Raw genomic sequence first — 15099 nt, 5'->3', positions numbered from 1 at the left:
CCGAGTGCGCTCGCACTGCGTTGCCCTCAGGGGTAATGGAATACGGATGGATGCAGGGATGCAAGATTGCGCACACTGTAGGGACCGATGCGGCGCCCGTGCGGCTTCAAGAGTCCGTGCACTTCTTGGACGGGGTGGAGGGAAGGACTTCTCGGATGGCGACTGACCATCGTGACGTCTTGGCCGCCGAGATGCTGCTCAGGTGGCTAGGAGCATGAGAAAAAGCAAGGCACTGGTAGGCGTACATGGGCTGTCGGACGGTCAGGAGCTCGAGAGGTGCGGACGAAGGAAAGATGACTATTATGGCCGGGGCACGAGGTGAAGGCAGGGACGTGCATCGCCTGAAAGCGAGGCAGGATCGGAAGTCGTGCAACGATCGTGGACCGCATCGCTATGAGTCAATGAGTGGGTGGCGGTTCTGTGGCAAGCTGTTGGACGATGGAGAGCCTGCTCATCCCTACGTTATTTGGATGGCATCCTGGTATGTGTCTCAGATCAGGCTGGGTTGCATGCGCGAGATTACGCGGGGGCGTGGGACGGCTGCTCGATCGCTGCGCCTTGCCTGCTTTGGAAGGACGCTCATCATTCAGCGCTTTCGGCGCTCAGCCAACTCCGCCTGCTCAGGGTCGAGCAATTGCAAGCTATTCCCCCATTTCGGTCAGACAAGTGCTCAATCTCCAGATTCTCGCCGGCAAACTGCCTGAAGGGACTCGGGGAAGGCAGTTATTCTTCCGAAATGGCGGTGATATTTGCGACTAAGTATTGGGCCCGGATCCCTTGACAAGCACTGTACATGCCCTTAGCGCGGACGGGTAGTGTTCATTGGCTTCTCTCGCATCCGACCCGCACGAGCCGACGCGGGCTATAAATCCATCCCTGTCCGCTCCCCACGCGCCTTTGCCTTTCTTCCCCTCTCCTTCCCATCCTCCACAATGCAAGCCATTAAGAGCTTGTTATCTCCTCTCACCGGGAACAGTAATCCTATCCAGGACACTCTGGTCTGTCGCCATCGTCCTATACCCTCTCCTGTACCTTGCTGAACTCGATCTTTCGCTATGTGCAGAAACTGGTCGTTATTGGGGGCACGGTAGAAACAGCGCGACGGGCGTCCGTTTCGGCCTGGAATGGCTTCATTGACTGTGAGTTGCCTCGCCCGAACTTCGTCAGTCTCATGGGGCACATACCTGACCGTGTCATCCTTGTCGCCAATAGCCTTCTTCCTCACCGCCCATTTCAGTCAAGAAGACTATCCCTATGATTGGTAAGTCGTTATCTGCCTTCATTCCTGTTTTGTCGCCGCTGCTCCATGTGTCAAGTCCCCGTCCTTCTCATTACATTCCATCCGTACATTGGCAACCTGGTATGCGAGCAGCTTTGTCAGGGACCGTGTGCTGACTGGCTTCACATCTGACAGGTTGATGCACTGGCTGTCTAAGGCGCGTTCATCACTTTTGTGGGGATGATACTGCGGGACTGAGACGGACATGGTAACTTAGCAACCCGCATGGGGTCGGAGCCGGGAGTTTGACATTACCACGCGCTCTATAAGCCGGCACGGGCTAACGCAGAAGACGTCAGGAGATCTAGAGGACGAGAACGAAGCCGACGAGGATGCGGAGGAGTTCGCGCAGGGTGGCGGCCGCAAACGTAAAGGTAAGCGCCCACACAGTGCAGCCGAGAGCGGCGACCGCCGGCGCGGACCTGGGGACGAAATGCTGATGATTGCGCTTCGACTTCGCGAACGCCACCCTTCTTGTCGCCGGTGACCAGTTGCGATTGTGCCCAGTATGGGTAAGCCGTCATATCTTGTTTGCGTTTACGTGACATCATCCTCATTATGACCTCCCCGCGTCTCCGTCCCAGATACGACGCATACCATCTACTACCGTGGCCACTGGCTCCGCGTGAGTTATCTAATCCCGGGCTTCACTGTGATGCACGCAGCGATCGGAGGCACACGTTCTGATCAACTATCAAATTAACTAGATAACCCGCACGAAGCGCTTCCAGGACTACGGCTCCTGTGCTGAGCTCAAAATAAGGTAGGTTTTGGGACCTCATCTTCAGCGCTTCCATCTACCTCATCACGGCACACTAATACACCCTGTCATGTAGCGTTGTGGCGCGTAACAACGACATTCTCAAGCGACTTGTGCTCGAAGCCAAGCGTGAGTACGAAAAGGATGCGGAGCACCGCGTGCACATCTTCATGGCAGACACGTACGTATGGTCGCACTCGTCAATCGCCCCGGGCCGTCCTGACGTGACCACTCTCCCCACTTGGAACTCCCACACAACTTGCACATGTCGCACACTCCCATAGAACGTATGGTTGTTGGCGGTGGAATGGTGCGCGCCAGAAGCGTCCCATGAGCTCTATCGTGCTTGAGCCGGGTGTCAAGGATATGATCCTTGCGGACTGCAAGGACTTCCTCGCTTCCGAGGACTGGTGAGCTGCGCCTGCGGTTGTGTGACGACTGTCCTGCTGACATCTGTTCTGCTGGCTCCCAGGTATGCCGAGAGAGGTTTGTCAACGTTAACTAGACTGACCTGCGAGTGTCGCACTTGCTGACGTTTTGGACAGGCATTCCATTCCGCCGCGGCTATCTGTTGCACGGAGTCCCCGGAAGGTTGGCAGCGCCCTTGCTCCGTGTGGTTTACGTTCGCTCAATCGCCCTTCCAGCGGAAAGACGTCGCTCATTCACAGCCTTGCCGGAGAACTCGGGCTCGACATCTATGTGGTCAGCCTATCATCCAAGGGGTAAGCGAGCATCATTCTGTCAGAAATGGCCAAGAAGTGCTGACCCTGAGTACTTGCATGTCATATCCGGCAGGATGAGTGATAACACGCTTACTACGCTGATGGGCAACGTGCCATCGAGGTCGGTGTTTCGAATTGGTACCTCAAATGTGGCCAGTCGCCGCTTCGGGAATTGGCTTCCTGTAGCGCGCATGGAGCCGGCTGTGCACGTACTGACATGATGTCTCAACAGATGTATCCTCCTTCTGGAAGACCTGGACGCGGCGTTCACTCGCGGTATTTCCCGGGACGAGTCCTCCACAGGTGTCCCGACGTCCTCCTCTAGCAGCTCTTCGTCATCGAAGAACAAGGATGAGAATAACGACGGCTCGACGCTCTCCCTGAGCGGTCTGTTGAACAGCCTCGACGGTGTCGCCGCCGCCGAGGGCCGGTAAGTCGGTCTTTAGTCCAGCATGACGCGTCTTCCTCTCTCCTGCGCTCGACATTCCCTTCGATCTCCACCCAATTCCCGCGCGCAGGGCCCCGCCACGCCCTTGTGATCAGACTCGTGCTGACATGGTCTCCGTGTTCCGCAGTCTTCTATTCGCGACGACCAACCACATCGAGCGGCTTGACCCTGCGCTCAGCCGCCCAGGGCGGATGGACGTCTGGGTAAACTTCAAGCATGCGACCAAGTGGCAGGCGGAAGGGATCTTCAAGTGCTTCTTCCCTGCCAAGTCGACCAGCGCCAACCCAACTGCGCCGGCGAGTGGGAGCGTGTCCGAGGAGGGTGGCAAGACCAAGCACCCAGGAGACGCGACGTCGTCGGCGAACCTTGCCGAGTCAAAGCGCAAACGCGCGGCGCATTCGATTCCTCTCCTGACTGAGGAGGAAATCTCGGAGCTCGCAGGGCGTTTCGCGGATGCTATTCCCGAGGGAGAGCTTAGCGTGAGTCAAGAGCTTGTTCGGCAATTCACTTGACGTGAAAACGTTGTTTACTGGTTACGTTTCTATCGGGGCATTTTCGCATCAGGTCGCCGCTCTCCAGGGCTATCTGCTTCGCAACAAGACCCGGCCTCGCGAGTGTGTGGACGAAGTCGCAGCATGGTGCGTTCCGGCGTCTTACTTATTGGTTTAATCGCCGGCGTAGCGCACCAGACTGATCTTCACGTGGACAGGGTCATTTCCGAGCGGGAAATGCGCGAGAAGCTTAAGAAAGAGAAGGAGGAGGTAATATCATAACCTTCGCTTGCGCGGTGGCGCGCCTTTCGCTGACGTCATCCGCTTCTGTCCCGCAGCGTGAGGCTAAGGAGAAGAAGGAAGCTGAGGAGAAGGCGCGGAAGGAGGTGCGTCTTTTACGTCCTTGTTACATATCTCGGCGACTCTCCATTTGGCATTTGTATTCTCTGGTTTTGGTTTCCTGACACATACTGACGCTGACTATTGCGCTTTTATCCAGAAGGAAGAGACCGAAACGGAAGAGGTATTGTGACACGCCAGGCAATCTCGTCTATGATACCCTCACTAACTTCACCTGATTGTCCTTTCTGTATAGAAGGATAAGGCTGCGAAAGAGGTATGGAAGTTACGAAGCCATGCCGTGCTTTAAGCTTCACGCAAGGTGACTGATGCATCACACACGTTGCATAGAAGGCAGAGAAAGAGCTGTTGGTCAAGGAGCAACAACAGAAGAAGGAGACGCGCGTCAAGACGAAACGCCGCGAGGCTAAAGTGGCCGCGCCGACGGATAGTGACAGCGCAGCGTCCTCCCCCGCGGACCCTAGCTCAGAGTCGTCTACGTCTACGTCCGAGTTGGAGAACACGAGCGGCGCCGATGCCGACACAGAAGAGAGCATCACTTCCGAAGAGGAGTCCGAGAAGACCACTAAGACGTCTGAGAAGTGGGTCGCCGTCAAGACAGAGCAGCCTCAAGCTCAGGTTGACTCCGATGCCCAGACAGCGAGTGAGCCTGAAACCGAGTTGCCGTCGGCGACTGAGAGCTCAATTGTGAGCGCGTGACGTGCAGCTGGCGGTACTCGATACTCTGTCTTCGGTGTGCTATGCTATGACCTCGCTGGTCGAACGTCTGGGTTACTTGTCATGCTCTTTGATGTACAGTCATTTCCCCGTCCAGAAACCCGTTCTGGCTCGATTGCAGACCAAACGGGTCTCGCATGTCATGTAGATGCTCTACGAAAGCGATGCCTCTTTGTACGTACCTTCCGATGATATCCTCCTTGACGTTTGTTGTGTAATGATGTTCCTAGACCTAGACTGCCGCGTGCTGTTCATTCGTACATTCGCCGCGCTTATACACGTTAGTCGGTGATACTCCCCGTGTCTATCGAATGACTCACTACTGTAATATATGTAATGATCAATTTGCTTTGATCAGGACTCATCGCTAGCTTCAAGGTTGTCGCGTCTTCGCAAGGAATCAACTCTAGCCACTCCGTTACCAATTCCATTTCGGAAGGTACTTCGGACTGCGGTGTCGGGGCCTATATGCGTAGTCCGCGGCCGTCCTCGTCTCGTGTTTCAGCATATACTTGCAATCTGCCAGCATCAGGGCCGCCGTCAATGTAAACTTTTCATTGGACTTGCCGACGTCACGCGGCAGCTCTATCACGTTTGAGCTGTGTGGTCGACAGAATTCCCTGAGGTGTTCGGCAGGAGAATGACTTGGAAATAAGTGATCATGTGGACGGGAGTACTGTCGCCGCATGTTGTAACAGGAGCGAGCAAGAACTTATGATCGAGACTATTTGGAGATTCATGTACACGCATCTGACGTGCTGAGTTGCTGCTCGGATCAACCAAGATCGAAAGCCCGGCTGCCTGCACGGCGGGCTGCATTCGCATTATGTATGAGGACATCGTGTGAAGCGGAGGTACGATACGATACGGATACGATGTGCACAGACACGAGAACCAGAAGATGATGGAGAAAGTGAGTGGTACGACAAAGCATGTTCTAAACTATATATCGAGAGCGTGTGTGACATATATTCGTCATCCTTACGAGCGTGCCATGAGCGGTGAGCGTGATGCGGCCTTCTTCTCCTACCCCGTCCTCTAACACCCACCCACCCCTCCTCAACGAACCTGTGCGGATTACGTCGACTTGAGCGTGACCTCTGAAAGCGTCTTGAACGCGTCCCGGTACGCGTCGAGAAGGGCCTTGACCCTCGTGCGCTCCGCGACTAGCGTCTCGTCCTCGTTCAGGAGGTCCCCAAACAGCTCTGGCTTGTAGAGCGAGGCGACAAGGCGGTTCTGGACCTGCTGCGAAGTGTTGTTCACGAGGAGGTGCATGATCGCCTTGGGGACAAGGTCTTGTATCGTCTGCCGGACGATGCCAAAGTAGGACTGGATGAGCGAGCGAATGAGGTTCGTCTCCATCTCTTCGCGCATCGTGAGCTGTGAGCTCCCGTCGGACGCCTGGAGGTGAGATGTCAGCGAACGTTCCGTGGGTCGGCGGAAGAAACGCAAAGTCGGATTATGACGAAGGGCGGTACGGATCGCCGTCCTGCTTCAACTCGCTCGGACGTGCGGCGTAGCCCAGAGAAAAGTTGAACAAAGATACGCCGCTTTGCTAAACCAATCAGCAAGAGCGCCGACGGTCGCGAGGCGCAACAGCAGGAGCGCTGACCACATCCACGCCAAGTTCCGACGTGATCAGAGCAAACCACAAACCACGAACCACATTCGCCAAACCACCCATGGACAGCCTTGCCCCTCCACCGTCACCCCCTTCCCTTCTCGACCGCCCCCGAGTGAAAGAAACACTCACCGCCTCGATATGCTTCCCCAAGCTCTTCATATCGAACGCCGCGTTCCCCCTGTCCATCCCCCGCCTGCCCGCCATCAGCCCCGTCTCGAGCGCCGGGTCCGCCCCCGACACGTCCCGCCCCGTCACGCCCCCGGTGATGCCCCCGGTGGCGCCCACGGTCGACGTGCGCTCGGCCGACGGGCCGGAGAGCGGCCCGGGGCCGTTCTGCCCGAAGAAGTAGTTCAGGAACGTCTCCTTCGCCGTGCCCGAGTGCGGGGACGACCCCGGGGCGCCCGCGGACGCCCCGGAGACGTTCCGCGAGGACGGCGCGTCCCGCTGCTGGTGGTGCTGGTGGTGGTGTTGGTGCTGATGGTGCGGCGGTTTTGAGGGCAGGCGCGAGGGGGTCGTCGTCGTCGGGGGCGCGGACGCCGCGCCTGCGCGGGAGCGGTCGGTGAGGGCGGAGGGGGCGGAGCGGTTCGGGGGGATGCCGTTGGCGGGCCCTGCGGACTCGTCTTGCGAGTAGTCGTCGTCGTCGGTGGGGGAGCCGACGCCGTTGATGGAGTCGACGGAGGAGGGCTGGGTGCGGGGACGGGCGGGGTTGTGCCATTCGATAGATTTGTGCTGCAGTGCTCAGCGCGCGCCGGCGAGAAGGGGCGAGGGGGACTTACTCGGGGGAGGACCTGTCTGGGCTGCGGGGAGGTCATGGAGTGCGCGGCGGCGGCGGAGCCTTGGATGAACGCGGGGTGGTTGGTGTTGATGTATGCGGTCTGGATGTCGATGAGGCTTTGCGTGTACTCGGTCGTGGGGCCGAGCCGCTCGCGGAGAAGCTCGGAGACGGTTTCGACGAGTTGCGCATGCAGCCTTGGGAATCGTTGCAGCTCCTACGGTCGTTAAGTAAGGACCACACTGCTGCTCTGCCAGGGACTCAAGCGCAAACAGCATGTGTACTCACCGCACTCGTGCAGTTATGACAGATCTTCACCAGCTCCTCATAGACCAGCTCCACGCACCTCAAGCTCGGTGCCTCCAGCAGCTTGATCTGCGGCTTCACCAGCAAGTCGAACGCGATCTCGGGCACGAACAGGCTCGGCCTCGGGCCCGTGGAGTTGCGGATCGCCGTGCGGATGTCCTGGTTGTCGAGGTTGTGCGTGGCGTCGATCGAGGAGAGCGCGGTGCCGAAGACGTCGTTGAAGATGTAGTAGATGCGCGCGCCGCCCGAGAGCTCCTTCGTGGAGATGTCCACGGCAGTGCCGTCGATCGAGGCGACGAAGTCGCGCGCGAACTGCGTCATGAGCCGCAGGACGAGCGCGCCTTGCTGCGGTGTGCGTGCACGCGCGTGAGGGGGAGCAGAGAAGAAGGAAGGGAGACAGCGGGCGGGCGCACCTGGTTCTTGTCCCCGTAGATCGCAGCGTCCCCGAACGAGTTCAGCTCCTGCTGCGCCTGGCCCATGAGCGTGTTGAGCCGCGCCTTCATGTCCGGCAGCTTGTCGCGGATGTGGCCCATGAGCACCTGGTTGAGCGTCTTCGCGAGGTACTTCGTGCCGTTCTTATGCGCGATGTTGCGGTACGCGGGGTGCGTGCGGAAGAACTCGGCCTCGCTGTCGAGCGCGTCCGAGAGCGGCTTGTCGACGTTGATGTCGGCCTGGGAGCGGTTAACGACGCCAATGAAGCCGAGCTTGAGCGGGTAGACGCGGCCGGTGAGGATGTCGAGCGCGTTCGTGCCGGCGTCCATGAGGTCGAGCTTGGTGAGGACGCCGATGGTGCGCCGGCCTTGGGGGTCGACGGAGCGGGCGAGCTTGAGGGCTTCCGAGTTGGCGAGGTCGACGTTTGCGGCGGAGACGGCGAGGATGACGCTGGGGAGAGGTTAGCGTGCGGGAGACGGGTGGGAGAGGGGGGCGCACCAGTTTGGTTTGGAGATGTAGTCGAGGACGAGGGAGCGGATTTGTCGCTCGATGTCGCTTGGTTGGTCGCCTACTGGGATCTAGGACGCGTTGCGGGTAGTTAGCACGCGTGCTGAGCGTACTCGGTGGGCTCGCGACGGCTAGTCGGGGAGATGGTATACTAGTATAGGACTTTGCTTGCCCTCTCCCGCGCCGAGAAGATAACAGCAGCGTAACAACAAGGATCCTTGTCGCCATAGACGCGTTCCGCCGACTTCGAGAGCTAATGAGACACACCTTTGTTAGACCCGGGAGGTCGACGAGAGTCAGGTCGAGTACGTTGGGGCTGTATATCCTGAGGTGAATGGGGAGCTTGCTGATGCCCTTGTTCTGGCCTGCGACGCGGAATGTCTCCTGCTCGATCTCGCGCCGTATCTCGTTAAAGTCGGTATAGCGTTTGTCAATGTGGAGGAACTGGCCCCATTCCGTGATGTCGGTTGTGGAGTTTTCGGGGACGGGAGTGTGAATGAGCTGGAGGACGAGCGGTCTGCGGGTGACGATGCCGGAGCCGCGAGGAAGGAAGTCACGGCCGACGATGCTGTTCGGGAAGCGCAGGGGTTCAGCAGGGAGGGACGGGGAGAGATAGAATAGGGACGGACGTTTCGAGGACACTAGACTTTCCCGCAGACTGGCTGCCGACCTATAGCACTGATTAAGAACACGAATGGCGCGTCGAACAAGCGGGGGAACGTACGACAGCGAGCTGGGGCATGTCCAGCTCTCCACCTAGAGAGGCACGTGAATTGGGAAGCAGAAAGAGGCGGGGCGGGAGACGTACCAAGGTTGGCGAAGGTGTCCTGGAGCTTGTTGACGAGCTTGATGAGGTCCGCGTCCATGGCGGGCGGCGGCGGCGGCGGGGGTGGCGGGTCGTGGTAGTCGTAAAGGAGTTCGTACTGTCTACACAACCGACTCCAGTCTCTTACCCGCGACCGGCGCCAAAAACGCGTCGTCACGCGGCAAGCGACAGCGCTCGAGCTGCACCTCCTTGCGCCGGCCAACGCGAGCAGTCGGCAACACGCCGCTTCTTAAGTTCGACCTGCATACCACTCTCCTCGGCTACACACCCCCGCAATTTCTACACTTCGTGTGCGAGTTGACCTCTCCTCGGACGTGATCCATCTCACAAGCCGCACCAATAACCCAAGCGTGTGACGGAGAATCTCAAGCGTTGCATCAAGCGTCTCAGCGTCGTTGTCGAGGCGATTCCTTCCAAGGCTTGTGTGCGCCAGACACACTGCATAGCCGTCTTGGACAATCTGCGTAGACTGCCGCCCACAAGTAACCCCTCGGCCGCGCGCATACCCTTCTCAATCCACAGAGAGACACCCTCAACCAAACTCCCCTGTGCACAAATGTGCACTGCGTATCTTGTCATCGAACGCGATAAGGCATACCGTCGCCACTCGTGGATCGAACGTCCTCGTGTACTTCACCTTGTCAAAGGCCACTTACATGGGTGTACCTTCTAGGGCTTCCGACCCTAACGTGAACTAGTCCTCCCGCTCATGATATCTCGCATCCGTTCGCCGCTTTCCTGCTCCGTAGAAGAATTAAGGATACGAATCGGGCGCATGAGATGAGCTGCACTGGATGTATCTCCATATATATGAGCCATCCCACGCTCTCAACGCAAGTATCGGACACAGTTAGTTAACTAGTGACATAACATCGTCCCTTTTCAAAGCTACGGTGACGGTAAGTACATGGCTTCTTCCGCAAATGCCGAGGGCTTGCGCGTCCAGTGGCACTGCGCATGGTGACTTGTTTGAAGACAGTACCCTTTCTGAGCAGAAGTTAATGAGGAACAGCGGGCTGCTACCTCTTGCCTCCTATTCACGTCTAGTTTCCATCAGTCTGAAGCATCGATTGCCTGCCGTTCTAGGTTGTACTGACAACGTGAAGATGGCCAAATGAAAAGCGCAGTCGGTACAAACGGTGTTGTTTCGTGCTGTGACAGTGTCCAAATATGGAGCTTCAGACGCCCGATGTCACGTGCATGTGGAATCAGGCAGCCGGTGGCGGTAGGGAACCCTTCGTCTTACGCTTCATCCCAGCTGCCTGCGCTCATTTCCGTGCTCGTCTGAAGCGGCTCGCGATGCCGTCCACTTACGAGCCTCTTGGCCAGGACGCTCCGGACGACGCCTTCCATGCAGGATCGTCCTCGCGCCCTGCAGTCAGCGCCGCCTATCTTCCCAAGCCCGAGACATACTATGGCGACGGCCCCTTTGACCCTCCGAGCTCGGACGATGAATCCGACATCCTGCTTGAGAAGGGCGCCCCCCGTTCCCCTAGCCTCATCGAGGAGGACGGCGATCTCGTCGTGGGTAGTAGCAGTCGCAAAGTATGTTCCTTCTGTCCCGTTCAGTCCGTCTATGAGTCCAATGTAACACCCTCGCACCCAAGACACGACCGGCATCCTTGAAATACCTCATTATCTCCCTCGTTTCTCTCGTTTCCCTTGCCGTCTTCATCGGCATATTCGCCGCAAGATCCTACACTGGCACCGCTTTCCGCATACAGGGCGTCCAGCACCTCACCATGGACCATATTTTCAACGGCACCTTCTCCGCACACAGGAAGGACATCCACTGGGTCCCAGAGGGTGAGTTTCTCCCGCTATCCGTCAACATAAATTCTTCCTCTCTGGCTGTGCGGTGCATGTGCCTCCCGTGTCAAATCCCAGAACGTATCCAACAATGTCGCATCACCATCTATTTCGGGGTTGCCTGCGTCGTTCAGGTCCACGTGAAAAGGGAGCTCTGTAGCCATGAACTTTTGAGAGTAATCCCAAGGCATGCCATTGACGTCGAAGGACTCGTCTAGGAAAACCTACTCAGATGCATGCACTAGAGGATGCGTCATTGGTACAGAGCCAGCAGAGCGCACGACGACTACCCGTCTGAAGTTCGTCTAATGGCAGTGATCATGGGATGGGTTGAGTGCTTCGTTAGTCCTCAGTGCAAACATGCATGATACGCTCCAATACGCCTACTAACGCCGAACATGTAGCGGGGGATGGTGTGTACGCAGTCGTCGAAGGCTCGAGTATTTCCCTCCACGATCTCAAGACCAACACCACGCAGGTATTGGTCTCTCTGTTTGACATCAAAGACGTGAGCGCATTCCGTTCACTTCGTACCTTCTCCTGTTTTCATCAAGGCGACAGGAACATGGCATTCCGCTCAGTTGGGCAGAGTGGAAGCTTTCCAAGGACATGAAGTATCTCCTCGTCAAGGCTGACTATCAGAAGGTTGCTCTCTCATTCTCTGCCAGATATAGTTCGTATCTGACACACAGCAGCAATGGCGGCATTCGAGCTTCGGCAACTACTATGTGCACGAGTTCGCGACCAAGGTGACCCGCCCCCTGATCCCACCCTCCCGACCACCCGTGACCGCGTATGCTACGTGGTCGCCAACGGGCGATTCCATCGCGTTCGTCGCCTTGAACGATCTCTACGTCGTCCCCTCTCCCTTGTATGTCCCCGCCCGCGCTCTCCAGCTCCCTGACCACTAACCACTCGGTAGCGACGACCCGGTCCGCGTGACGACCTCCGGCAACGCCTCCCTCTTCCACGGCGTCCCCGACTGGGTGTACGAAGAGGAGGTGTTCTCGTCCGACTACGCGCTCTGGTGGGCGCCCGACTCGTCCAAGCTCGCGTTCCTCGCGTTCGACGAGACCGCCGTGGACGAGTACACGTTCCCGGTCTACAACCCGACCGAGGACTCGCACACGGTCGTGCCGTACCCCGGGCACGTCGTCATGAAGTACCCGAAGCCGGGGTACGCGAACCCGCTCGTGAGCGTGCACGTGTTCAGGCTGGACAGCTACCTCGCAAGTGTCAGGCAGGTCGGGGGTTCTGGTAACGTTAACACGACGGAGTTTGCGAAGCAGGCGACGCTAGAGCTGGACTGGGACGGGAGACAGGCGAGGGATAACAGTGTGGTTGCGGAGGTCGCTTGGGTGAGCGGGAGCGCACTGCTTGTGAAGGAGGTGAACCGGGCGGCGGAGGACGGGCATGTGGTCTACTTCGACTTAGGCCAGGTGGGCGCTATTGGGGTGCCGGTGAGGAAGTTGGGGAAGGAGGGCGAGCAGGGAGATGATGGCTGGATCGACGCTGTGCGTGCCGCTTCTCCTGTCCAATTGCGCTCGAAGAAGTTGTGCATGTGATGCGCAGGGGTGTGAGTTCGAGTGTAATGCTGACGCGAATGCGCGGTCCCAGTCGCAGGCGATCTATCCCATCGAGGCCGCGTTATCGCAGAACGGTGCGCCCGCTTACCTGGACGTAGTCCCCACCCCGGAAGGGTACAACCATATCGCGCTATTCAGCCCTGCGAACTCGAGCACGCCGCAGTTCCTGACGTACGGCGAGTGGGAGGTCACGAGCGGGATACTCGCCGTCGACAACAACCGTTCTCTCGTGTGAGTTCCTGTCCTTGGCTTGACGCGGAATATGAGGCTGATGCGCGGACGGACAGGTACTTCCAGGCCGCGAACCCATCGTCGACGCAGCGCCATATTTACTCGGTGCCGTTGCCGAAGGGGAGGGACGCGGAACGAGTCGCGCCAAGCTCTCTTACGGACGTGTCGAGCCCCGGGTATTATGATGCTAGCTTTTCGCCTGGGGGCGCGTTCTACCTCCTCAGCTACCGTGGACCACATCCGCCATGGCAACGCGTCATCCACGTTGGGGATCATAGTGAGCACTCCCTTCTGTTTCGAAAGGTTTAGTATATTCTGACGAGTGGAAATGAGTGCAGCGTTCGACTACGTCGTAAGCGAAAACCCGCAACTGAACGACACGCTCGCCACGTACGAGCTCCCAATCGTGACCCACACCACGATCGACTCGGACGGGTACGAGCTGAACGTGCTCGAGCTGCGCCCCGCGCGGATGGACGACTCGGGCCGGACGAAGTACCCCGTGCTCTTCCGCGTGTATGGGGGCCCCTTCTCGCAGATGGTCGACGTAGGCTTCCGGCACGACTGGCACGACTACGTCGTGTCCGAGCTGCAGTACATTGTTGTCATCGTCGATGGTCGCGGGACGGGATGGAAGGGAAGGGGCTTGAGGAACCCGGTGAAGAACCAGCTGGGGAAGTGGGAGACGCGGGACCAGATCAATGCTGCGAAGGTGTGGGCTGCGAAGGAGTATGTGGACACGAAGAGGATCGGGATTTGGGGATGGAGCTATGGTGGGTTCATGAGTTCGAAGGTCGTCGAGGCTGATGCGGGCGTGCATTCATTGGCGATCGCTGTTGCGGTGCGTGGGCCTCCATCGCAGTGCTCTTGCTTCTGCTGATACCCTTGAGCAGCCCGTGACTAGCTGGAGGTTATACGGTTGGTCCAAATGTTGTTCAGCCTCAACCGCTCACGAACTCATCATCGCACTCTGCAGACTCGATCTACACCGAGCGTTATATGAACCTGCCAGCAGTCAACCCCGACGGTTATGTGACCGCATCGATCTCGAACGTGACCGGGTTCCACAACGTCGACTTCCTGCTCATGCACGGCAGCGGAGACGACAACGTACACTACGCCAACTCCGCGCACCTGCTTGACATGTTCACCGCCGAGAAGGTGCGCAACTTCCGATTTAGGATGTTCACCGACAGCGATCACAGCATCTACCGCCGTGGGGCGAACCGGGAGTTGTACGAGCAGATGACGGAGTTCTTGCTGGAGAAGTGGGGAAAGGGTGGGAAGAGGAGGGCGTGGTGATGTTAGCGTATACGCACGTTAGTATTGGTTATTATTGGTATATAGACATACGGGGGGTCTGAAACTAATCGTTGTACTAGTGCGACCCCAGAAGCGACGCATTAAGCGCCTGACCCCAGAAGCGACTGACACGCCTCTAGGTCTCGCATTTCCCTGTCAATAAATGCACAAATGTTACAAATGAAACTACGTGCTTCTGAACTATCACTTCCAAAAAGAACGAAGGAAATCGGGAGGAATTTGCTCCCGATACAAGTCAATCTGAGTAGGGTTTTGAGGGTTTACCGACCTTGTTGAGTTGTCACGCAAAGATCGGCATGGCCGATCTTCTTGTAACTTTGCAAAGTGTTCTTAAAATGCTCAATAAACGTTCTCGTCGAAGTTCCGAAGGATTCCGGGTTGCGGCATTTGAAGGTTGGGAAGGGGTCTTTCGAGCGTGACATTCAGCCACTGACCAAGATAAGTCGGACTTTAAATTAGAGCGCTCCTCGACTGTTGCCACGGATGCAGTGACAGCGTCTCCTGCTGTCCTGCTTCGGTGCTTCTCTTGCGTGGCTTCCTGGTGCTCTCGTTTTCCCTTTCTATCCTGCTTCTTTCCCATGTCTCGTCCGAAGGCTCTCAGGCGACCTCTTACGGGCGCTCCCAAAGGCAGTCGGCGGTGCACACGTCAATATACCGAGGAGACCATGCGCGAAGCTATCCAGCAGTATGAAGAAGGGCGGAACCATGGTGAGACTTACAGATCTATTGCAGCAGCCATGGGAGTTCCAGAGGCAACCCTCCGGATGCGACACCAAGGTCTCCGCACATCCCGGCGTGCTAGTCATGCTCGATCCCAGCGTCTCTCGCCCGAAGAGGAAGACGCGCTCTGCGATTGGGTCGAGCATCTCTGCTACATGGGGTTTCCGGTTGACAAGCGCACCCTTG

The 15099-nt window shown here is 57.8% G+C and overlaps 3 protein-coding genes across 3 annotated transcripts; 2 read left to right on the top strand and 1 right to left on the bottom strand.

Moving 5' to 3' along the window:
- Positions 1-254: 254 nt before the first annotated feature.
- DICSQDRAFT_139690 (P-loop containing nucleoside triphosphate hydrolase protein) lies at positions 255-5090 on the top strand. The gene is made up of 21 exons (XM_007369105.1): positions 255-998; positions 1064-1139; positions 1213-1261; positions 1415-1436; positions 1497-1653; positions 1771-1791; positions 1864-1904; positions 1987-2042; positions 2116-2220; positions 2324-2449; positions 2512-2525; positions 2585-2630; positions 2684-2761; positions 2835-2882; positions 2994-3191; positions 3337-3688; positions 3774-3847; positions 3919-3970; positions 4039-4086; positions 4200-4223; positions 4296-5090. The coding sequence occupies exons 1-21, from the start codon at positions 933-935 to the stop codon at positions 4347-4349; spliced, it is 1707 nt and encodes a 568-aa protein (XP_007369167.1). The 5' UTR covers positions 255-932; the 3' UTR covers positions 4350-5090.
- A 764-nt stretch (positions 5091-5854) lies between these two features.
- On the bottom strand, positions 5855-9284 carry DICSQDRAFT_173293 (dynamin protein dnm1; the record flags this gene model as incomplete). The annotated part of the gene is made up of 10 exons (XM_007369104.1): positions 5855-6178; positions 6531-7130; positions 7178-7390; positions 7462-7824; positions 7893-8361; positions 8410-8489; positions 8686-8986; positions 9048-9088; positions 9143-9174; positions 9227-9284. The coding sequence occupies 10 exons, from the start codon at positions 9282-9284 to the stop codon at positions 5855-5857; spliced, it is 2481 nt and encodes an 826-aa protein (XP_007369166.1).
- Positions 9285-10543: 1259 nt separating this feature from the next.
- DICSQDRAFT_110766 (dipeptidyl aminopeptidase) lies at positions 10544-14189 on the top strand (the record flags this gene model as incomplete). The annotated part of the gene is made up of 11 exons (XM_007369103.1): positions 10544-10789; positions 10852-11050; positions 11458-11561; positions 11615-11698; positions 11749-11924; positions 11976-12567; positions 12671-12870; positions 12927-13147; positions 13209-13711; positions 13764-13788; positions 13847-14189. 11 exons carry the CDS (start codon positions 10544-10546, stop codon positions 14170-14172), a joined length of 2676 nt encoding a protein of 891 aa, XP_007369165.1. The 3' UTR covers positions 14173-14189.
- Positions 14190-15099: the final 910 nt, after the last annotated feature.

This window comes from Dichomitus squalens (genome assembly GCF_000275845.1).
Source record: "Dichomitus squalens LYAD-421 SS1 unplaced genomic scaffold DICSQscaffold_44, whole genome shotgun sequence".
Taxonomy (NCBI): domain Eukaryota; kingdom Fungi; phylum Basidiomycota; class Agaricomycetes; order Polyporales; family Polyporaceae; genus Dichomitus; species Dichomitus squalens.
The sequence above is the reverse complement of the archived record's forward strand: the minus strand, read 5'-3'. Positions and strand labels throughout refer to the sequence as shown.